Source organism: Coregonus clupeaformis, chromosome 12, assembly GCF_020615455.1.
Source record: "Coregonus clupeaformis isolate EN_2021a chromosome 12, ASM2061545v1, whole genome shotgun sequence".
NCBI classification, from domain to species: Eukaryota; Metazoa; Chordata; class Actinopteri; order Salmoniformes; family Salmonidae; genus Coregonus; species Coregonus clupeaformis.
Window position 1 is genome coordinate 56,420,686 of NC_059203.1, and position 24,658 is coordinate 56,445,343.

The window sequence follows — 24,658 nt, forward strand, 5'->3', positions numbered from 1 at the left end:
TTCGGCTTGCAAGCAACCCCCTTTTTCCTCCAAACATAACGATGGTCATTATGGCCAAACAGTTCAATTTTTGTTTCATCAGACCAGAGGACATTCCTCCAAAAAGTATGATCTTTGTCCCCATGTGCAGTTGCAAACCGTAGTCTGGCTTTTTTATGGCGGTTTTGGAGCAGTGGCTTCTTCCTTGCTGTGCAGCCTTTCAGGTTATGTCGATATAGGACTTGTTTTACTGTTGTACTGTTTTCTCCAGCATCTTCACAAGGTTCTTTGCTGTTGTTCTGGGATTGATTTTCACTTTTCACACCAAAGTATGTTCATCTCTAGGAGACAGAACGCGTCTCCTTCCTGAGCGGAATGACGGTTGTGTGGTCCCATAGTGTTTATACTTGCGTATTATTGTTTGTACAGATGAACGTGGTACCTTCAGGCATTTGGAACCAGACTTGTGGAGGTCTACAATTCTTTTTCTGAGGTCTTGGCTGATTTCTTTTCATTTTCCTATGATGTCAAGCAAAGAGGCACTGAGTTTGAAGGTAGGCATTGAAATACATCCACAGGTACACCTCCAATTGACTCAAATGATGTCAATTAGCCTATCAGAAGCTTCTAAAGCCATGACATCATTTTCTGGAATTTTCCAAGCTGTTTAAAGGCACAGTCAACTTAGTGTATGTAAACTTCTGACCCACTGGAATTGTGATACAGTGAATTATAAGTGAAAGAACCTGTCTGTAAACAATTGTTGGAAAAATTGCTTTTGTCATGCACAAAGTAGATGTCCTAACCGACTATGGTTTGTTAACAAGAAATGTGTGGAGTGGTTGAAAAGCGAGTTTTAATGACTCCAACCTAAGTGTATGCAAACTTCCGACCTCAACTGTACAGGTGTGCTAAGCTTGTATTATCATACCCAAGAAGACTTTAGGCCGCCAAAGGTGCTTCGACAAAGTACTGAGTAAAGGGTCTGAATACATATGTAAAAAAAATGTTTTCACTGACTCTTCACACCTGTTTCTCAAGATACTTTTTGCACCGACTCCCACTCACTCACCCACCCTTACATATATACACACACAGAACATTACCCTCTTCTTTTTACTACTCTTTACTCCTTATTGTATTTTTTTATAAATGTCTTGGTATCGTGTTTTTTAAAATAAATGTCTTGATATCGTGTTTTTTTAATAAATATCTTGATATCGTGTACTTTTTTGATAAATGTCTTGATATCGTGTTTTTTTTATAAATGTCTTGATATCGTGTTTTTTTAAATAAATGTGTTGATATCATGTATTTTTTGATAAATGTGTATTGCACCATTAAGAGCTTACAGTTATGTTTTTTTGTTTTGTTATTTCGTTACTTCTTTTTTGGAAGGGGGTTTGGGAATGTTACATGTTTTACTTATGTCTTGTTGTGCACTATCTACAATTGTTTATTTCATTAGAGATGTTGTATTTATAATTTTACTTTTGAACACTTGTTCTTATTTTTTGACAAGTAAAAGCATGTTTATATAGTAAACACTTGACCTTTCTTTGATTTGGTGACAAAATTAGCTATATTAGTGTAGGGTGGGGGGGAGGGGGGCCGTAACAATGGTGAGGTGTGAGTGTCAGGAGAACTACAGTACATGGCATGTCTCAGCCTCGACACATTGGCAGTCAGGATCTCTAGTTTCCACCGAGTGTTTTTAACACCCAATGGTTCGCCACCAACAGTTGGTGGAGAAACAAGCGTTTTGAGTGTTCAGACATAAAACACCAAAGTTCTTCCGACTGGCATGGAAGTAGCTAGTCTTCAGAGGTGTAAGGGTAGTTAGGAGACTGAAACTACGACATTTGGTGCAATGATTGTCATGGAATTATTGATGTTATGTTTATCAACCAATCAGTGATCGTGCACAAAGTCCAGCTGCATTTTGAATGTTAAGATTGCAGAAAAGCCAGACTATTTGGCAATGACACCGTCCATGTCCACCGCAGCCCTACCCAGAACATCTGATGCAATAGACCACAGACAATCACCTGCAGAGGAGTGGAATGTCAGCACAAAACAGGTTCTGGATTTCAGGCCTACAAATGCCAACATCATATGCATTGTGACATCATGGTTGCTCCGGATTACAAACATTCTGAAAACACAAAAAATTGGAAAATAAACAAAAATACAAGCAAAGCAGAACATAAAGTGGCATGTCACTGGATGATGTGCTTCTTTCGTGCCTAAAATGAAGAAAACCGGCGCAACATTTTTGAAAGAGATCCGTACGAAACGTTGTGGCTTACGGTATTATAATACAAATATTCCTGAAGAATTGGCATGAACCGAATGGCACTACTTCCTATTTCAAATTTCTATCCATGTGATACAATTATTGATCGCAATGCAAGTTATTTGCACTCACAGTACTAATCCAGAGTCAGAATGCAAACTACCTCTGCTAAGCTTTTGTGTATCCAATGTTGCTGTTCTTTTTCAAAAGCAAAGGGAATGTAATATGGATAGGTGCCCTAGGATGGAAAGGACAACTCTCTCTAAGTGCAGTGTGCTTTTGATGTATACCACACAAAACATGTGGATTGGCTGGCTCAGACTAGCACCAATGGTAGCTGGTGTAACAGCGTCCTAGTCCTATGGTGTTATTAAAAGAACAATGCTTACACACATTACATCAAAGAAGTGAAAAAAGAGTGTCATTATCGGTGGCCTTTTTTGCTTTCATTTTATTACGAGAAAGAGGAAAATACCGTATTTCTTTCCTCTTTGGAAGTTTCCCTTGTTGACAGCAGCCTACCAGGCACTGCTAAACGTGTGCCAGCTCTGTACTCTGCAAAGTGAGCCATCATCAAAGGACCAGGGATGGCCACTGCATGCACGCTGTAGTGTTACGTAACATCTGTGGCCACTCAGGGGAAACAGCATCAGGGAGGGAAATCAACCTCATTGAAGCTGGATTACAGAGAATTGAACAGTTGGGGATTACTCCTTTGGCACAGAGATGGTTCACCATATTTTATTGGATCTTATGAATCTCATGAATACATAACAAATAATTAATCTTTATATAAACAAGCCGTCAAAAGACTTGGGGCTGCCAGCGGGGACAAAATGGGCTATTATCTTGATTTGGTTTTCTCTCTGAAAGTACATGCTTGAATGGCAAAGAAATGGGTGCAATTTCTTAGTGTATTATACAATCCAAACAAGACTATCCTCCTCTGCTAAGGTTCAGATGAGGACTCATGCTGAACATAAACAAACACTCACACTATTCAATCAGTTTCGTAGTTTTTTTCCATCTCACCTGAAAGCCTGATTAGCAATTTAGATTGTATAGGCTGAGGCTCTTACACAGTTAAAATAACAGTAACTTTTTTTGAGAAACCTTTATAGTGTGTAAGTTCCATTCTTATCGATTCAGGTTTATCCAAGTCAGCACCTTATGTTGATGCTGGAATGATATTCGGTTACACTTTATTTGGATAGTCCCCAATAGATTATCTACAGATACTCAAACATTGAACTATCAATTGCTACTCTGTTGATATTCCTTTCCCCAGACTCCCAGCTTGCTATAAGCAATGAGAATAGAGGACAAAGATGGTGTGAGGGTGGGAGGAGGTGAAACAGAGATTAAAATACAATGTACACTACCATTCAAAAGTTTGGGGTCACTTAGAAATGTCCTTGTTTTCAAAAGAAATTATATTTTTTGGCTGATTTTTAAATGGAATATTGACATAGGCTTACAGAAGCCCATTATCAGCAACCATCAGTCCTGTGTTCCAATGGCACGTTGTGTTTGCTAATCCAAGTTTATCATTTTAAAAGGCTAATTGATCATTAGAAAACCCTTTTGCAATTATGTAAGCACAGCTGAAAACTGTTGTGCTGATTAAAGAAGCAATAAAACTGGCCTTCTTGAGACTAGTTGAGTATCTGGAGCATCAGCAATTGTGGGTTCAATTCTTCCCATTACCACTATTTCACAGTATTATCATCGTACTGCTATAGATTTCCATGTTCCCAGGGGTATTGTCAGTAGTAATCTTATACCCATAAAGTTGAACTCTGTTGCTGTTAGCCAAAATGAGAGGCCTGCTGTCAGCTCACCCAGTGCTATTATTTTAAATACCTACAGTATATGGATACCCCTGCTGTTTTCAAAGCACATAGAGGGCGTGGATGGTTGCACAGAAACGTGCGAAGCTTGATGTCAAAGATGGACCATATGGATGTCTGGATGCATGACACAAACCCTGACATTCTGGTTCTCACAGAGACCTGGATAAATTGCTAGAGTATGGATAAGGACATTGAAATGGCTGATTACAACATTTTCAGGTGTGATAGACTGAAAAAAAGGGGGGGGGGACTATATATGTCAAATTGACTCTTGTAGCATCATGTTCCCTAAGTGTCACTATTCCCAAAAAGTTTGAATGTTTGGTTTCAAGTCATGCCTTTCGGTCTAGCCAACGCACCTGCGGTGTTCCAGGCATTGGTCAATGACGTTCTCCGGGACCTCCTCGACTACAGCGTCTTTGTGTATTTGGATGACATCCTAATATTCTCAAAGGACATGAGTGAACACCAGCAGCACGTTCGGCAGGTCCTCCAACGCCTTCTCCGTCACCAGCTCTACGTCAAGGTGGAGAAGTGCGTGTTCCACACAGAGACAGTCTCCTTCCTGGGGTTCATCGTCACCCAGGGGGACCTACGGATAGACCCAGCCAAGGTCAGCGCGGTACTGGATTAGCCCCAGCCCTCATCCCTCAAGCAACTACAGCGATATTTTGTGTTTACAAATTTTTATAGACGATTTATTCACAATTTTAGCTCCCCAGCTGCTCCCCTGACAGCCCTCACCCAGACGAGTGTGCGCTCCTTCGCCTGGACCCCGGAAGCAGGGAACGCATTTGATGCGCTTAAGCGGCGCTTTACATCAGCCCCGGTCCTAGGGCATCCTGATCCGTCCCAGCCGTTCATTGTGGAGGTGGATGCTTCAGACGTTGCGGTGGAAGCAATCCTGTCCCAGCGGTTCCTCACGGATGGTAAGACTCACCCCTGCTCGTTTATCTCCCGTCGGCTGTCCCCGGCGGAGCGGAATTACGACGTGGGGAACCGTGAGTTGCTAGCGGTCAAGCTCGCCCTAGGGGAGTGGAGGCATTGGCTAGAGGGGGCTGCCCATCCATTTGTCGTATGGACGGACCATAAGAACTTAGCCTACATTCAGTGGGCCAAGAGGCTCAACTCGCGCCAGGCCAGGTGGGCGTTGTTCTTCACCAGGTTCCGGTTCACCGTCTCATACCGTCCGGGGTCGAAGAACAACAAGCCTGACGTGCTCTCCAGGCAGTTCGACCCTTTGGACCTGGTGGAGAGGGACAACCCCATTGTCCCCAACGCCCTGATTCCTGCACCAGTTTTGCAACTCTGCCTAGAGGGTCAGCATTCCGGAGTCGCCTCTTCACTGTTGACTGGCCATTTTGAGCCTGTAATCGAACCCACAATTGCTGATGCTCCAGATACTCAACTAGTCTCAAGAAGGCCAGTTTTATTGCTTCTTTAATCAGCACAACCGTTTTCAGCTGTGCTAACATAATTGCAAAAGGGTTTACTAATGATCAATTAGCCTTTTAAAATGATAAACTTGGATTAGCAAACACAATGTGCCATTGGAACACAGGACTGATGGTTGCTGATAATGGGCATTTGTATGCCTCTGTAGATGTTCCATAAAAAATCAGCCATTTCCAGCTACAATAGCCATTTACAACATTAACAATGTCTACACTGTATTTCTGATCAATTTGATGTTATTTTAATGGACAAAAAAAAAAGCTTTTCTTTAGAAAACAAGGACATTTCTAAGTGACCCCAAACTTTTGAACTGTAGATCATCTCATTTCCGGGCCTGTACCAAAAATAGGCCGCAGAGTTCATCGCTTTAGTCGTCTCCTCGGTCTACACTGCTGGCTTAAATCCTACTGTTCCACCTTGGATTTGGAGTTCGTTGACAATTTGGACCACTTCTGGGAGAGGGCCAAGCTTTACAAGGGTTTGCATCCAAATAGTTTCGACCCTTTGGACCTGGTGGAGAGGGACAACCCCATTGTCCCCAACGCCCTGATTGCTGCACCAGTTTCGTGGGGAATCGATAGGCTGGTCAGAGCAGCACTACGGCGGGAGCCCGATCCGGGCGGAGGTCCATCGGGGAGGATGTACGTACCCAAGGCTGCGCGCTCGCGACTGTCTTGATTTTAACTTGACTCAGTTTATCTCCAAACTCACATGAATTAATGTAAGAAACTCAGCAAATTCCTCGCTGATTGACCTAATTTTGACAAATAGCCCCCACAAGTACGTATCGAATGGTGTCTTTGCTAATGACATCAGTAATCACTGTCCTATTGCATGTATTAGAAATACCAAACAGACAAACTTTGAGGATATGCATTTTTCATACCTTTCCTCCATCAGCTGCATGCCTGACCCTGAATTGGGGCTTGATCTTTTCTAATCTATTTTTATATATCTGGCAGACAAACGCCCCCTTTAAACGCCTTGGAGTTACAAATATAGCTAATCCATGGTTCTCTATAGAACTTTCAGATCTCATTATGATGAGAAATCATGCCTGGGCAAAGGCATGAAAAACAGACTCGTTAGCCAATTGGCAGCTTTTCAGACAATTGAGAAATAAATGTACTTCCTCAATTAAGAAAGCTAAATCTAGCTACTTTCTAAGTTCTATTTCTGACTGTTAGTGATTCGTCAAAATTTTTGAAAACTGTTAATGCAATGAAGTGTGGGAATCCCCACCCTTCCCTGCCCAAGCAAATTGAGTCAGACTCTGGCATCATTACTGGGAAAAATTAGATAAGGGATGCTTTTAATCATGATTTTATATCAGCACAATTTTAATTTGAAAGAAATGTTGGTTAGCTGACCCTGGTCTGTCAATAGATGGCTCCTCCCTCTCCCAGCCCCCGGTTGGCTTGATGGAGGATCAGTCAACTTCTGGTGAATCTTTGTTTACATTTCAACAACTTTCTACTTGTGATGTGCTAGATGCCTTGCTGAAGATTGATGTAAAAACAATCTACCGGGGCAGATTTGCATGATCCCTTCTTGCGGTAGCTTTCTGCTGCTCTGATTGCAGAATCTTTAACACATGTTTGTAACCTTACGATTACTTCTGGTATCATTCCCAGGGTCTGGCAGGCAGCACATATACCCCTTCACAAAGGTGGTGACCTGTGTGACTGAAATAATTATTGCCCCATTTCCCTAGCAAACATTTTCGAATCCTTGGTAAATACTCAACTTAGATACTTTTTAACCATAACATGTATTCTAAATGTACACTGCCATCTCTGCTTCTGCTAAATTATGTTTTTAACTGCACGACATCGTCAGCGTTCTTTTGTGTCTGGAGGCGAACACCCACACATGTTCCGAGCCCTCTGCTGCGCACTGTTCCCTACCCATCCACTTTCCTGATCACATTGTAGTTCCACAGTGTAAGGCGCTAGTCGATACAGGCGCAGCAGGGAACTTTATGGACAGGGCATTCTCACACAGTCTAGGCATTTCATTGGTTCCCCTATCCATTCCACTCCCAATCAGAGCACTTGACAGTCGACCATTAGGGTCCGGGTTTGTTAGGGAAGTTACCGCACCAATCACCATGGTTACCCATGAGACTCATTGCGAGCAAGTCACGTTATTTATTATTGAGTCTCCTGCTTTCCCTGTGGTACTAGGTATCCCTTGGTTAGCACTCCACAACCCCAGATTCTTATGGCCGCAGAAAGTTCTCACGGGGTGGTCGCGAGAGTGTCAGGGTAGGTGTATCGGTGTTTCCGTTGGTGCAACCACAGTGGAAAGTCCAGACAGTACCTCAACTGTGCGCATTCCCCCCCGAATACCTTGATTTGGCGCATGCGTTTTCCAAAACGCAGGCGACCAAGTTACCACTTCATCGGGCGGGGGATTGCGCGATAAACCTCCGGGTAGACGCTGTGCCTCCCAGGAGTCATGTGTATCCCCTGTCACAGGCTGAAATGGAGGCTATGGAAAAATACGTCACCAAGTCCCTGTGCCAGGGGTTTATACGTCCCTCCACTTCACCCGTCTCCTCAAGTTTATTTTTTGTGAAGAAGAAAGACGGCGGTCTGCGCCCTTGCATTGATTATCGATCACTGAACAAGGAGATGATACGATTTAGTTATCCTCTCCCCCTCATTCCTTCAGTGATCAAGTCAATGCATGGGGCGCGCTTCTTCACCAAATTAGATCTCTGGAGTGCGTACATCCTGGTACGTGTCTGAGAGGGGGATGAGTGGAAGACAGCATTCAGTACAACCACAGGGCATTATGAATACCTGGTGATGCCCTACGGTTTGATGAATGCTCCATCCATCTTCAGTCCTTTGTGAACGAGATGTTTAGGGACATGCTTGGTCGCGGTGTAGTGGTCTACATCGATGACATTCTGGTGTATTCCACTACGCGCGCCAAGCATGTGTCCCTGGTTCGAAAAGTGCTGGCCCGACTGTTGGAAAATTACCTTCATGCCAAGGCAGAAAAGTTTCTGTTTTTCCAGCAGTCTGTCTCCTTCCTCGGATACCGCATTACCACCTCAGGTGTGGAGATGGAGGGATATTCGCATTTCAGCCGTGCGTAATTGGCCGACTCCAACCACGGTTAAGGAGGTGCAGCGCTTTATTGGCTTCGCCAACTACTAAAGAAGGTTTATCTGGGGCTTTGGCAAGGTCGCAGCTCCCATTACATCTCTGTTGAAGGGTGGGCCGTCCCGGCTCCGCTGGTCTGCTGAGGCTGACAGGGCCTTTAGTAACCTGAGGGGTCTGTTCACCTCAGCCCCGGTACTGGCCCACCCCGATCCATCACTACCATTCGTAGTGGAGGTGGATGCATCTGAGGTAGGGATAGGCGCTGTCCTATCTCAACGCTCGGGCACGCCACCCAAGCTCCGCCCCTGTGCCTTCTTCTCTAAGAAGCTCAGCCCGGCGGAGCAGAACTACGACGTTGGTGATCGGGAGTTGTTGGATGTTGTCCGAGTCCTGGCCGTGTGGAGGCATTGGCTCGAAGGGGTGAAACACCCTTTCCTCGTCTGAATGGACCACAGTAACCTGGAGTACATCCGGGCAGCGAGGAGGCTAAATCCTCGCCAGGCCAGGTGGGCCCTATTTTTCACCTGGTTTGATTTCACACTATCACACATCCCGGGTACGAAGAACGTGAAGGCAGACGCATTGTCACGGCTGTATGACACAGAGGAGAGGTCCAGGGACAACACCCCCATACTCCCAGCCTCCTGCATTGTGGCGCCGGTAGTATGGGTGATGGACGCTGATATAGAGCAGGTGTTACGCACAGAGCCATCTCCACCTCAGTGTCCAGATGGGATGTGACCGTCTGATCTACTGGGCACACTCCTCTGGTCACCCAGGTATCGGTCGTACAGTGCGCTGCCTGACCGGAAAGTACTGGTGGCCTACCTTGGCTAAGGACGTGATGGTGTATGTCTCCTCCTGCTTGGTGTGCGCCCAGAGTAAGGCACTTAGGCCCCTCCCGGCGGGTAAGTTACAACCTTTACCAGTTCCACAACGACCATGGTCTCACCTGAGTGTTGATTTCCTTACTGATCTTCCCCTCTCCCAAGGTAACACCACCATCATGGTCGTTGTGGACCGCTTTTCCAAGGCCTGCCGTCTCCTTCCTCTGCCTGGTCTCCCCATGGCCCTGCAGACTGCAGACACACGTCTTCCGGCACCAAGAGGTACCAGAGGATATAGTGTCTGACTGGGGTCCCCAGTTCACATCCAAGGTCTGGAAGGCATTCATGGAACGTCTGGGGGTCTCGGTCAGCCTGACCTCTGGTTTCCACCCTGAGTCTAATGGGCAGGTGGAATGGGTAAATCAGGATGTGGGTAGGTTCCTGCAGTCCTACTGCCAGGACCGGCCGGGGGAGTGGTCGGTGTTCTTGCCATGGTCCGAATATGCCCAGAACTCTCTCCGCCACTCCTCCACTTACCCAGCAACATTCCAATGTGTTTTAGGTTACCAACCGGTTCTAGCACCGTGGCACCAGAGCCAGACCGAGGCTCCTGCAGTGGATGACTGGTTTCGGTGCGTGGAGGAGACGTGGGACGCTGCCCACGTCCACCTCCAACGCGCCGTGCGTCGTCTGAAGGCCAATGCTGACCGACACCGCTGTGAGGCCCCGGTCTTCGTACCGGGTGATCGGGATTGGCTCTCGACCCGGAATCTGCCCCTCCGCCTGCCCTGCCAGAAGCTGAGCCCGCGGTTTGTGGGGCCGTTCAAAGTCCTGAGGAGAATCAACGAGGTTTCCTATAGGTTATTACTCCCCATGATTACCGTATTAAGCACTCGTTTCATGTGCCTCAGGCCGGTGGTGGCTGTTCCGCTCCAGGAGTCTGAGGTGCGGGAGGTCCCTCCGCCTCCTCTGGACATCGAGGGGGCCCCGGTGTACTCCGTCCGTTCCATCCTGGATTCGAGGCGTCGGTTGGGGGGCCTTCAGTACCTCATGGAGTGGGAGGGGTACGGTCCGGAGGAACGGCGCTGGATTTCCACCGTCGCCGTCCGGCTAGCCCTGCTCCGCGTCCTCCTGGCCGTCCCTGAGGCCGGGGTTGGCGCAATGCTGGATCTGCGCGTCAAGGGTGGGGGGGTACTGTCACGACTACCCCCGAAGCTGCCTCCCCTCCTTGTTCGGGCAGGCTTCGGCATTCGTCGTCACCGGCCTTCTAGCCACTGCCGCTCCGTATCTCATCATTCCATTTGTCTTGTCTTGTATATTATACACACCTGGTTCATCTTCCCCTCATTAGTATGTGTTTAAGTGTTCCCTCTGCCCCCTTGTCCTTGTGGGTGATTGTTCATTGTGAGGATTATTACCTCGGTTGAGCTCAGTATTTTGTATTGCTGGGGTATTATCCCTGTGTGCATGTTTGTTCCAGAGCGCCTGTTTTGCGCACTGGACTGGTTACGCTGGATTATATAATAAACTCTGTATACTGTGATTTACCCTCCTGCGCCTGACTCCTTCAAATCACGCATCACAATTGATTTATCTGTAAAAACTTTCAACCTTCACCTGTATGCAGATGACACTCTTGTGTATGCTATTGCCACAACGGCTGACCAGGCTCTTTCGGAGCTTCAGTCTGTCTTTATTGCCCTGCAGACGGCCTTTGTTGAACTTAAGTTAGTGCTTAATGCAGGTAAAACCAAGTACATGTTGTTTTTCGAATTCACGTAAAAATGTATGCATACGTACTTTGGATGGTGCCATCAATGATCTTGTTCCCGCGTATAAATATCTGGGCATCTGGATTGACAATAGGCTTTCATTCAAAATACATGTTGATGAGTTAGTTAAAAAGTTTAGAATAAAATGTGGCTTATTTTTTTAGGAATAGGTCATGCCTTACGTTAAATAGCAGAAAACAAATAACTAAGTCGATATTAATTCCGATTTTAGACTATGGCAATATAATTTATATGAATGCAGCTGCCACTGTATTGAAGCCACTGAATGCTGTATATAATAATGCATTATGCTTCATTACGGGCACTAGGTTCAGCACACATCAATGTACTCTGTATGAGAAAGTAGGCTGGCCCTCTTTGAAGTCTCGCAGATTCATTGCTCTCTTTTTGTCTGTAAAGCCCTCTTGTGTAAACTACCACACTACCTGACTTCTGTGGTAACCTACAGAAATACAAGCTATCAGACAAGATCTCAGGAATGGTTAACTCTAGAGGTCCCTTCGATCTCGACAGAGTTAGATAAAACTGCATTTAGCTATTTTGTACGTTTCTTGTGGAATGGTTTACATTTTATGAATTGGTGCCTCTGATGCAGTTCAGACGGCTATGTGAGGACCTTTTTAAGGAATAATGTGTTTGTTGTTTATATTTCTATGATTGATCTTATGTTTTTTTATTTTGTATTATTGTGTTGTGTTTTTTTGCTTCCTTATATATTGTATGTAACTAGGCCTATGTTTTGTAACTTTCCCCAGGTCGTTGCTGCAAATGAGAATGTATTCTCAGTCAACTCACCTAATCTAATTTCGAACGCTATTTTATATACCGTAGGTTAGCTCTCATTTTCTCAGAAATGTGTACATAATCCCGAAACATAACCTTGCCTGACGTACAACATTAGATACAAATCGCAGGATTTGACCATAGTATTTGTTTCAGTGTCGCTGAAATATGATGACTTTGTTTCCGGCTCAACAATCAAACATAGAAGTCTAAAATGTGCTTGAGGTACACTATACTGTATATACAATAGTATGTGGACAACCCTTCAAATTAGTGGATTCGGTTATTTCAGCCACACCCGTTGCTGACAGGTGTATAACATCGAGCACACAGCCATGCAATCTCCATAGCCAAACATTGGTAGTAGGATAGCCTTACTGAAGTGCTCATTGACTTTCAACGTAGCACCATTATAGGATACCACCTTTCCAACAAGTCAGTTCGTCAAATTTCTGCCCTGCTAGAGCTGCCCCGGTGAACTGTAAGTGCTGTTATTGTGAAGTGGAAACGTCTAGGAGCAACAACGGCTCAGCCGCGAAGTGGCAGGCCACACAAGCTCACAGAACAGGACCGCCGAGTACTGAAGCTTGTAGCGCTTAAAAATCGTGGTGTAAAGCTCGCCGCCATTGGACTCTGGAGCAGTGGAAACACGTTCTCTGCTGTGATGAATCACGCTTCACCATCTGGCAGTCCGACAGACTAATCTGGGTTTGGCGGATGCCAGGAGAACGCTACCTGCCCGAATGCATTGTGCCAACTGTAAAGTTTGGTGGAGGAGAAATAATGGTCTGGGGTTGTTTTTCATGGTTCGGGCTAGGCCCCTTAGTTCCTGTGAAGATAAATCTTAATGCTACAACATACAATGAAATTCTAGACGATTCTGTGCTTCCAACTTTATGGCAACAGTTTGGGGAAGGACCTTTCCTGTTTCAGCATGACAATGCCCCCGTGCACAAAACCATACAGAAATGGTTTGTCGAGATCAGTGTGGAAGAACTTGACTGGCCTATACAGAGCCCTGACCTCAAACCTATTGAACACCTTTGGGATGAATTGGAATGCCGACTGCGAGCCAGGCCTAATCGCTCAACATCAGTGCCCGACCTCACTAATGCTCTTGTGGCTGAATGGAAGCAAGTCCCCACAGCAATGTTCCAACATCTTGTGGAAAACCTTCCCAGAAGAGTAGAGGCTGTCATAGCAGACAAAGGGGGTACCAAATCCATTTTAATGTCCAAGATTTTGGAATGAGATGTTCGACGAGCATACTTTTGGTCATGTAGTGTACCTCTGCATATTTAAGCTGGCAAAGTAATGAAGCATGATGATTGAGCATGTGTGTTTTAATAAGGTAATGGGCACAGTATCATTATTCATGCATGAAAACAGACCTGTTAGTCAAATTATAATATATTGTGTGTTCAAACATTGCCTATTAGAATATACAGTACATTAGGGACATAGGGGTAATCATTTTAATTTATCAAGGCCAAAACTTTAATTTAAATGGGACAGGTGGTAATGCATAATATCAACAGAGAGCAAAAGAGTTCCTGGGTCAGTCTGTATTTTGTTATTCCGCTCATTACCCACAATGGACGTGTTTCTTCAAGCGCTATTTGATAAAGGAACAGTGAACCTGAGTGGAGAGTGATAGCAGAAGATAGATGAGATAGGGTAAGAAATCTCCAAAGACTCTGCCTGTCCAAATGTGTGGCAGCTGGTTTGGACCGTCCCCGAAGTGCTTTAAAAATAGATCAGCGAAGAACCAGAGAGAAGGGGAAAAAAGCGAGGAATCGAGGTCATAACTTTAAAACAGGGAGGAAATTAATTATGCGTCTTCAGCACCTATGTTCAGCTCAATGAGCAAGGTCGGTACAAGCGGGGGGAGGGGGATGGGGCGGGGGGTTTGCTTATTCTAGTGTTTATGTTTATGTTGTCATTTGAATATTCAGAAAGTGCCTTCAGAAAGTATTCACACCCCTTGATTCTTTCCCCACATTTTGTTGTTACAGCCTGAATTTAAAATGTATCAAATTGAGATTTTGTGCCACTGATCTACACACAATATCCCTCAATGTCAAAGTGAAATCTTGTTTTTAGAAAAATGTCACACAGACCAGGGAGGTTTTCCAATGCTTCGCAAAGATGGATAAAAAAAAACAGAAACAGAATATCCCTTTGAGCATGGTGAAGTTATTATTACGCTTTGGATGGTGTTTCAATACACCCAGTCACTACAAAGATACAGACGTCCTTCCTGACTCAGTTGCCAGAGAGGAAGGAAACTGCTCACGGATTTCACCATGAGGCCAATGGTGATTTTAAAACAGTTACAGAGTTTAATGGCTGTGATAGGAGAAAAATGAGGATGGATCAAGAACATTGTAGTTACTCCACAATACTAACCTTAATGTGAAAAGAAGGAAGTTTTATGTTTGGGTCAAATCCAACACATCACTGAGTATCACTCTTCATATTTACAAGCATAGTGGTGGCTGCATCATGCTATGGATATGCTTGTCATTGGCAAGGACTAGGGATTATATACACTGCTCAAAAAAATAAAGGGAACACTTAAACAACACAATGTAACTCCAAGTCAATCACACTTCTGTGAAATCAAACTGTCCACTTAGGAAGCAACACTGATTGACAATACATTTCACATGCTGTTGTGCAAATGGAATAGACAACAGGTGGAAATTATAGGCAATTAGCAAGACACCCCCCAATAAAGGAGTGGTTCTGCAGGTGGTGACCACAGACCACTTCTCAGTTCCTATGCTTCCTGGCTGATGTTTTGGTCACTTTTGAATGCTGGCGGTGCTTTCACTCTAGTGGTAGCATGAGACGGAGTCTACAACCCACACAAGTGGCTCAGGTAGTGCAGCTCATCCAGGATGGCACATCAATGCGAGCTGTGGCAAGAAGGTTTGCTGTGTCTGTCAGCGTAGTGTCCAGAGCATGGAGGCGCTACCAGGAGACAGGCCAGTACATCAGGAGACGTGGAGGAGGCCGTAGGAGGGCAACAACCCAGCAGCAGGACCGCTACCTCCGCCTTTGTGCAAGGAGGAGCAGGAGGAGCACTGCCAGAGCCCTGCAAAATGACCTCCAGCAGGCCACAAATGTGCATGTGTCTGCTCAAACGGTCAGAAACAGACTCCATGAGGGTGGTATGAGGGCCCGGCGTCCACAGGTGGGGGTTGTGCTTACAGCCCAACACCGTGCAGGACGTTTGGCATTTGCCAGAGAACACCAAGATTGGCAAATTCACCACTGGCGCCCTGTGCTCTTCACAGATGAAAGCAGGTTCACACTGAGCACATGTGACAGACGTGACAGAGTCTGGAGACGCCGTGGAGAACGTTCTGCTGCCTGCAACATCCTCCAGCATGACCGTTTGGCGGTGGGTCAGTCATGGTGTGGGGTGGCATTTCTTTGGGGGCCGCACAGCCCTCCATGTGCTCGCCAGAGGTAGCCTGACTGCCATTAGGTACCGAGATGAGATCCTCAGACCCCTTGTGAGACCATATGCTGGTGCGGTTGGCCCTGGGTTCCTCCTAATGCAAGACAATGCTAGACCTCATGTGGCTGGAGTGTGTCAGCAGTTCCTGCAAGAGGAAGGCATTGATGCTATGGACTGGCCCGCCCGTTCCCCAGACCTGAATCCAATTGAGCACATCTGGGACATCATGTCTCGCTCCATCCACCAACGCCACGTTGCACCACAGACTGTCCAGGAGTTGGTGGATGCTTTAGTCCAGGTCTGGGAGGAGATCCCTTAGGAGACCATCCGCCACCTCATCAGGAGCATGCCCAGGCGTTGTAGGGAGGTCATACAGGCACGTGGAGGCCACACACACTACTGAGCCTCATTTTGACTTGTTTTAAGGACATTACATCAAAGTTGGATCAGCCTGTAGTGTGGTTTTCCACTTTAATTTTGAGGGTGACTCCAAATCCAGACCTCCATGGGTTGATAAATTTGATTTCCATTGATAATTTTTGTGTGATTTTGTTGTCAGCACATTCAACTATGTAAAGAAAAAAATATTTAATAAGATTATTTCATTCATTCAGATCTAGGATGTGTTGTTTAAGTGTTCCCTTAATTTTTTTGAGCAGTGTATATATAGATTTTTACAATAAAAAGAAACAGAATAGAGTTAAGCACAGGCAAAATCCTAGAGGACAACATGGTTCAGTCTGCTTTCCAACAGACACTGGGAGACAAATGCACCTGTCAGCAGGACAATAACCTAAAACTCAAGGGCAAATATACACTGGAGTTGCTTACCAAGACGACATTGAATGTTCCTGAGTGGCCTAGTTACAGTTTTGACTTAAAGCGGCTTGAAAATCTATGGCAAGACTTAAAAATGGCTGTCTGGCAATGATCAACAACCAACTTGACAGAGTTTGAAGAGTTTAAAAAAGAATATTGGCCAAATATTGTACAATCCAGGTGTGCAAAGCTCTTAGAGACTTACCCAAAAAGACTTACAGCTCTAATTGCTGCCAAAGGTGATTCTAATATATATATTGACTCAGGTGGTTGAATACTTATCTAATCAAGATATATTAGTTTTATTTTTCGTTAGTCACATTTTTTCTTCCACTTTGATATTACAGAGTATTTTGTGTAGATTGTAAAGAAAACATCAACAATTAAATCCATTTTAATCCCAATTTGTAACACAACAAAAATGTTGTATTGTCAAAGTGGAAGAAAAAAATGTATTAATGAAAAATAAAAAACGAATATATCTTCATTAGATAAGTATTCAACCCCCTGAGTCAATATATATTAGAATCACCTTTGGCAGCAATTAGAGCTTTGAGTCTAATGTGGAACATTTTGTGAAAACTTTCTGAAGGCACTGTACATCTTTGAACTATCATGTTATAATTTATACTCATGGATCCATAGCCATCCATTTGAGAGTGGTTACATTTCCACCCCCCCATCCCTCTCCATACTAAACATTTTGGCAGGGTCAGGCAGTTGTAATGACAGATTGTGGCTTTAATTGTTTGTACTGAATTAATTGCACACGTTTACCGTCAAGATGTCCCTATCATCTAACAATAAGTAACTACAACGTTCCCTAATTATAGAACGTGAGTCCTGGATTACCCGCTAATGAGTAGCAATTAATCATTAATCAGCTCAGTCGTATAGCCGCTATAACCTGCCCAGTGGCTGCTGCTGAGGGGAGGACGGTTCATAATAATGGCTGGAATGGCGTGAATGGAATGGCATCAAACACATGGAAACCATGTTTGATGTATTTGATACCATTCCACTGATTCTGCTCCAGCAATTACCACGAGCTTGTTCTCCCCAATTAAGGTGCCACCAACCTCCTGTCACCAACCTGTCACCAACCTGTCACCAACCTGTCACCAACCTCATAATCAAGGCTATAATTCTAAGAATTAGAGGGTGATGCTAAAGTTTGCAATGGCTGATGTCATAGGATGATATAGGCTATGAGAGCGTTAGCATTTGGCCTATCTGTCATTTATTTAACCTTTTTTGCCACTGGGGCCACCCATATGAAAATGTATACACGCACTAGTGTAAATCGGTTTGGATAAAATGTCTGCTAAATGGCATATGATAATTAGCTTAGAATAAAATGACGATATTTTTCCTTCCTCACCACTTACAATACTAGTTCAATTCAATGCTTCCTGAGCCCCCCTCTCACTCAACCACAGTGATCGCACCTTAGCTCTTGTACTCATCACGTCCCCTTTCCCTTCGTATTGTATTCCGTTGGGGAGAAAATGCTGCCAAAAATCACACATCAAGTAATTCCCTTAATTCTGCCTCCAGGCTGGTGGTTTAGCTGCTCCTCCGTGCTGGCCTGCTGCCAGAGGACCACTCTGTGCTGCTTCCTGCCATAGACAGGCCGCCCAAACTCCAGCCTCACTGTCAGACACCATTAAGCCAAAGCTGCCGCTATTATATAAGAGCACTGAGTTCCACAGCACCAATACAGTGGCAGTTCTCTATCGAATGTTTCATCGCCATTAGCCCACAGGGGTTTGCCTTGAATATTGGAGGGGGAAAGGCTGATGTTGTGTTGAAGGGAGGTGTGCGAGGAGGGCGTTTGTTATCGCTTTACTAGGGGTGGCCATTGCTATGTTTAGATGTTGTCATTGAATGACTCAGCCCATTACAGGACATGGCAACTGACATACTGTGATAAAGTCTAATACAGTGTCTGGTGTTGTGGCTCCCAGGTCAGTGTTACAGACTGCTGACATTGTGACTGCAGATACAATTACTGTATCTATTGCATCACCTGACCTATTGTTCTAGGTTCACAGGTGCATTTTATTTTACACTGGTATTTACATGTTACTGTATGTACTCTTTTGTGGCTTTGAAATGTATTCAAAACATGTACCATCCCAAACATTGGTACCCAGTTTGTTTTTGTTGAAGTACCAGAAATGTGATAAATTGGTACCACTTAATAAACACCAGGCAAATTCCTGCTGAAACAGGACTGTAAAATAAATGGTAACAATTTGTAAAATAAAGGGTAACACTGGTTTAAACTCATACATATCTTTTATTTACAAGGTATTAACTAAGAATTCAAGAAAAGTTGTGTCAATGAATCTCAAAGAAACCAAAATGTAATTACTATGCAATTATTAGGTAATTACCACTTTAACTATGTAATTCCTACCTAACTACCTGGCAGGGAGCTGTAAAATAAAGCGTTATTAAATAAAGCCGAACTGGGATTCCTCTTTGCAGAAGCGAAGCTAACCGTTTCTCCCATTTCTTCTTCTCTCTCTCCTTTTTGCCAGTCTGAATTACAGTGGGATGTGCCTGGCCTCTGACGCGCAATTCAGTGACTTCCTGGATGGGATGGGCCCTGCACAGTTTGTTGGGCGACAGACACTAGCCACAACATCATTGGGTGAGAGTAACTAAACGCTGTGCTTGAGCTAAACCTGTGCCTCTATACATTAAAGTGGCTATACATAACCTTTGCCTCTGGAATGCTCTGGAGCCAAAAGAGGTCCCCTAAATGGACAGATATATTGTGCAGAAATGACCTCATTGGACAGAAGGGGCCACACCTCCCCACACTCATGAGCAAAATATATATTGTTTGTCTTAAAGTAAAAACATTTGTGTGGTTTCATGAGTTAGGAAATTGATTAATATTATTTCATGTGTATGAACCATACAGCCAACATGGTAAAGTTTGTGAGTGTGAGTGACTATGCTAATAGATATGTTTATCATTATCCAGGTGATGTTGAAATAGGCCTGCTGGAGAGAAATGGCGGTTTGGAGGTGGAGATCATGCAGGCCAGAGGACTCACACAGAAACCTGGATCCAAAGGACCTCCAGGTGAGCAAGGACCTGCAACCATCTAATCCCTTTAGTTCTCTGGGGGATGCTATCCAATCAGAACTCAAACCAAACCAAACCATATGTATGAAAAAAGTATGAAAATGTATGCACTCACTAACTGTAAGTCGCTCTGGATAAGAGCGTCTGCTAAATGACTAAAATGTAAATGTTGCTACAGTGAGAGGAAGAAACAAAAATCATTTAAGACACTGCAAACCTTATTCCTCATGGTGGATGTTAAAGTCTAATCTTTAATCTTGTAATCTGAAATGGTGGATGAAAAGCGTATCTGTGTGATCTGATTGCTTTGAGGTATTATGCGTGCCCCAGAGACACTGTAAAGTCCATGGAGAATAAGAGTGCCTCCTCCCAACTGCCCACTGCACTGAGGCTAGGAAACTCTGTCACCACCGATAAATCTACAATAATCGAGAATTTCAACAAGCATTTTGCTACGGCTGGCCATGCTTTCCACCTGGCTACCATTACCCCGGACACAAGCTCTGCACCCTCCGCTGCAACTTGGCCCCCCCAACACTGTGTTAACAAACCTCCAAACGAGCTTCAACGCCATACAACACTCCTTCCGTAGCCTCCAACTGCTCTTAACCCTTGTGCTTTGCTGGAAAAAAATGACATCCATTATGTTACGGGTCAAATTGACCCGCACAGTTTAAACACACTCAAGACAGTCAAAGAATTAAGTAAAAACAGAAACAACTTTACTTTGTCTTATCAGACATTTCAGAAAGAAGAAATACAATACTTTTTATTTTTTTTAAACAATATTTAAGAACTATTTGTTAAACATATTTCCTTTCTCACAAACAAGATTTTTCAGTTTCCCCAAGTAGGGTTTTTTCCCCCTATTGGTCCATATTATCCCTTCAGTCTTTCTCTCTACATGTTGAACACAATGTGTGTGTGTGCTTTCTGCAGATGTATTTATTGCATTCTACACAAGTGGTGCTTGTTTTACTGTCTTGTCGAGAGGGGCAGAGCTGGCATCTTTTCCGTTTCTTGCCACTGCCTGTATCCACTGGATCCATTTCTGGTTGATTGGAGGCATGTGTTGATGGTCCAGCTTGAATTTTCTGGACGGCAGATGCAGCTGCTGTCGACCGAGGAGGCCGGACTCTCCTCTGGATCTTGGGAGTGATGAGAGCTTTGCCGAGCTCCTCTAGGAAAAGCCAGCGTCGGTACAATTTGCCACCATTCCATTGCTGGTTGATTTCAGTCCACAGGACATAGGCATTGTAAGCAGACACATCCACAATGTTGTAGAAAATCACCAAAGGCCAGCGGGCAGTCATGCGCTGACAACTATATGTTGCTGTGACTTTATCCAAATTGTCAACTCCTCCTTTGGTGGAATTGTAGTCCAGTATTATTTGTGGCTTGATGTCCTCTCTTGCACTCAGCGATGCATCTTTGTGCATTGTGCTCATTACAAGAACATTCTTGTTCTTCTTTGGGCAGTATGAAACAACAGTTGCATTTTCAGAGAAAGCAAATTTAGAGGAATGCACAGTTCTGCCCTGCATTTTCAGAAGCTCACTGGGAAGTTCAGGTTTGTTTTTTCTGATTGTTCCAACCATGGTCAGCTTTCTCTTCTGTAGTTCAACACCAAGGCGGTAGGATGTGAAGAAGTTGTCACACGTGATGTTATGACCTTGCAGCCCTTCACTCATGTCCAGCACCACCCGCATCCCCTGGTTTTTCTCAGGCACTCCGCCGGGTGGCTTCCCAGTGTAAACTTGCATATTCCATGCATAGCTTGATGTGGCATCACATGCTGCCCATATTTTGATGCCATATTTTGCAGGCTTGTTTGGCATATACTGTCTGAAGGGACAACGTCCTCTGAATGGAACAAGGCGTTCATCAACTGTAACATGAGGACTGGGATTGTACAGTAACGGTAGAATTTCCACCCATTTATCCCATACATCTCTGATTGCAGCTAGTTTGTCTCTTTCACGTCGACCCGGTCTGGTATCACGGTTATCAAAGCGAATCACCCGAGAAATTATGTGGAATTCTTGTAGAGACATTGTTGCCCGAAATATTGGCCTTCCATTCTCTTCATTCCACAGGCTGGCCGTTGCTTCTCCGTTTGACCGGTAGACTCCAGCTAATATGAGCAATCCAATGTATGCATGCAAGTCAATCCGATCCAGTGGCTTCCAGTTCTCTTGAAACACACGGCTCCCCTCCAAGTTGGTCATGTCCAGAACAATCTTCTCTATTGCTTGGGGTAAAAAGAGCTCAAAAGCTGATTGTATGTCATGGACTCGAGTGACAGCAAATCGTGTAGGTCCTGGAACCATTTTTATTACATTGGAAGCTGAGAGTCTACCTTGACCTCGTTGTGGTGACGGTGACCATTCAATATGACCATCTTTAGACTTCCATGTCTTCTCTTCTCTTGATGATGCTTGTTGCATGCTCTGTCTCTCATCTGATGTAGGGGATGGTACGGCAGACTCCTCCTCTGAATCCTCTTCAATGAAGACAAAATCTGGATCATCAACAGCATTGTCCTCTATCTCTGAAATATCCTCTGTCTCTGAAACCTCTTCTTCTTTTTCACTGTCACAGTCCAGAATTTGTGATAAGACTTCATTGATTGAAAATCTTTTGGAGCTCATTTTTGAGTGTCTGTGTCAGGGACCTGCTGCTCTCACACTGAGGAGAAGCTTGGGAAAGCCCTTTTTAACCCAAACACAATTCTAAAAGTGCAACCAGGACCAGTCAAAACAAAATACATCAAAGACACTTTTTTGTTTTGCACCTGTGCAAATATATATACACATGAAAGCCTCCGGGTCAAAATGACCCACAACATCATGTTTGTATACAAAATGTACACAGACATTCCACAACACATCAGTGTGTCCACATTTTGCAGTTAGGTTCATGACCCTAAATGAGGAAAAGTCATGTAATTTCATGGCGAAAAAGAGTGGTTAACTAGTATTTTAGACAACGCAAAAGTGGAAACGGGTCAAATTGACCCACAACATAACAGGAGGGTTAAACATTAGTAAAACTAAATGCATGCTCTTCAACCGAACGCTGCTTGCACCCGCCCACCCGACTAGAATCACTACTCTCGGAGGGTCTGACCTAGAGTATGTGGACAACTACAAATACCTAGGTGTCTGGTTAGACTGTAAACTCTCCTTCCAGACTCACATTAAGACTCGCATCTCCAATCAAAAGTTTGATCTAGAATCGGCTTCCTATTTCGCAAACAAAGCCTCCTTCACTCATGCTGCCAAACAAGCCCTTGTAAAATAGACTATCCTACCGATCCTTGACTTTGGCGATGTCATTTACAAAATAGCCTGCAACACTCTACTCAGCAAATTGGATGTAGTCAATCACAGTGCCATCCGTTTTGTCACCAAAGCCCCATATACTACCCACCATTGTGACCTGTACGCTCTTGTTGGCTGGCCCTCACTACATATTTGTCGCCAAACCCACTTGCTCCAGGTCATCTATAAATCACTGCTAGGCAAATCCCCGTCTTATCTTAGCTCACTGGTCACCATTGCAACACCCACCCGTAGTCTGCGCTCCAGCAGGTATATCTCACTGGTCATCCCCAAAGCCAACACCTCATTTGGCTGCCATTCCTTCCAGTTCTCTGCTGCCAATGACTGGAACAAACTGCAAAAATCTCTGAAGCTGGAGACTCTTATCTCCCTCACTAACTTTAAGCGTCAGTTGTCAGAGCAGCTTACCGATCACTGCACCTGTACACAGCCATACTGAAATTAGCCCACCCAACTACCTCATCCCCATATTGTTATTTATTTTGCTAATTTGCACCCCAGTATCTCTATTTGCACATCATCTTTTGCACATCTATCATTCCAGTGTTAATACGAAAATGTAACTATTTTGCATTATGGCCTATTTATTGCCTTACCTCCATAACTTACTACTTTCGCACATACTGTATATATATTTTCTGTTGTATTTTTGACTTTATGTTTTGTTTACCCCATATGTAACACTGTGTTTTTGTTTTTATCGCACTACTTTGCTTTATCTTGGCCAGGTTGCAGTTGTAAATGAGAACTTGTTCTCAACTAGCTTACCTGGTTAAATAAAGGTTAAATAAAAAAATAAAAAATTAAAATACCTGTCTTCTCTTGTTGCCAGCGGCTTACATTAAAGTGTACCTACTTGAAAAGGGGGTCTGTGTTGCAAAAAAGAAGACAAAGTCGGTTAGGAAATCCCTGGACCCTCTGTATAACCAAGTGCTGGTGTTCTCGGAGAGTCCACAGGGAAAAGTCGTTCAGGTAAGGTAAAACAGACTTCAGTCACCATTCACTCCATATACAGTGGGGGAAAAAAGTATTTAGTCAGCCACCAATTGTGCAAGTTCTCCAACTTAAAAAGATGAGAGAGGCCTGTAATTTTCATCATAGGTACACGTCAACTATGACAGACAACTTGAGATTTTTTTCCCCCAGAAAATCACATTGTAGGATTTTTTATGAATTTATTTGCAAATTATGGTGGAAAATAATTATTTGGTCACCTACAAACAAGCAAGATTTCTGGCTCTCATAGACCTGTAACTTCTTCTTTAAGAGGCTCCTCTGTCCTCCACTCGTTACCTGTATTAATGGCACCTGTTTGAACTTGTTATCAGTATAAAAGACACCTGTCCACAACCTCAAACAGTCACACTCCAAATTCCACTATGGCCAAGACCAAAGAGCTGTCAAAGGACACCAGAAACAAAATTGTAGACCTGCACCAGGCTGGGAAGACTGAATCTGCAATAGGTAAGCAGCTTGGTTTGAAGAAATCAACTGTGGGAGCAATTATTAGGACCTAGTGAATGACCTGCAGAGAGCTGGGACCAAAGTTACAAAGCCTACCATCAGTAACACACTACGCCGCCAGGGACTCAAATCCTGCAGTGCCAGACGTGTCCCCCTGCTTAAGCCAGTACATGTCCAGGCCCGTCTGAAGTTTGCTAGAGTGCATTTGGATTATCCAGAAGAGGATTGGGAGAATGTCATATGGTCAGATGAAACCAAAATAGAACTTTTTGGTAAAAACTCAACTCGTCGTGTTTGGAGGACAAAGAATGCTGAGTTGCATCCAAAGAACACCATACCTACTGTGAAGCATGGGGG

The 24,658-nt window shown here is 44.2% G+C and overlaps 1 protein-coding gene across 1 annotated transcript in view; it reads left to right on the forward strand.

The window, feature by feature from the left end:
* LOC123492103 (regulating synaptic membrane exocytosis protein 4-like) overlaps positions 1 to 24,658 on the forward strand; it is a 61,163-nt gene that overhangs the window by 31,990 nt on the left and 4,515 nt on the right. Inside the window, exons 3-5 of the mRNA XM_045224090.1 lie at positions 18,937 to 19,049; positions 19,389 to 19,490; positions 23,670 to 23,809. Of these exons, the coding sequence (XP_045080025.1) occupies positions 18,937 to 19,049; positions 19,389 to 19,490; positions 23,670 to 23,809 (355 nt within the window). The remainder of the gene's footprint in view (positions 1 to 18,936; positions 19,050 to 19,388; positions 19,491 to 23,669; positions 23,810 to 24,658) is intronic.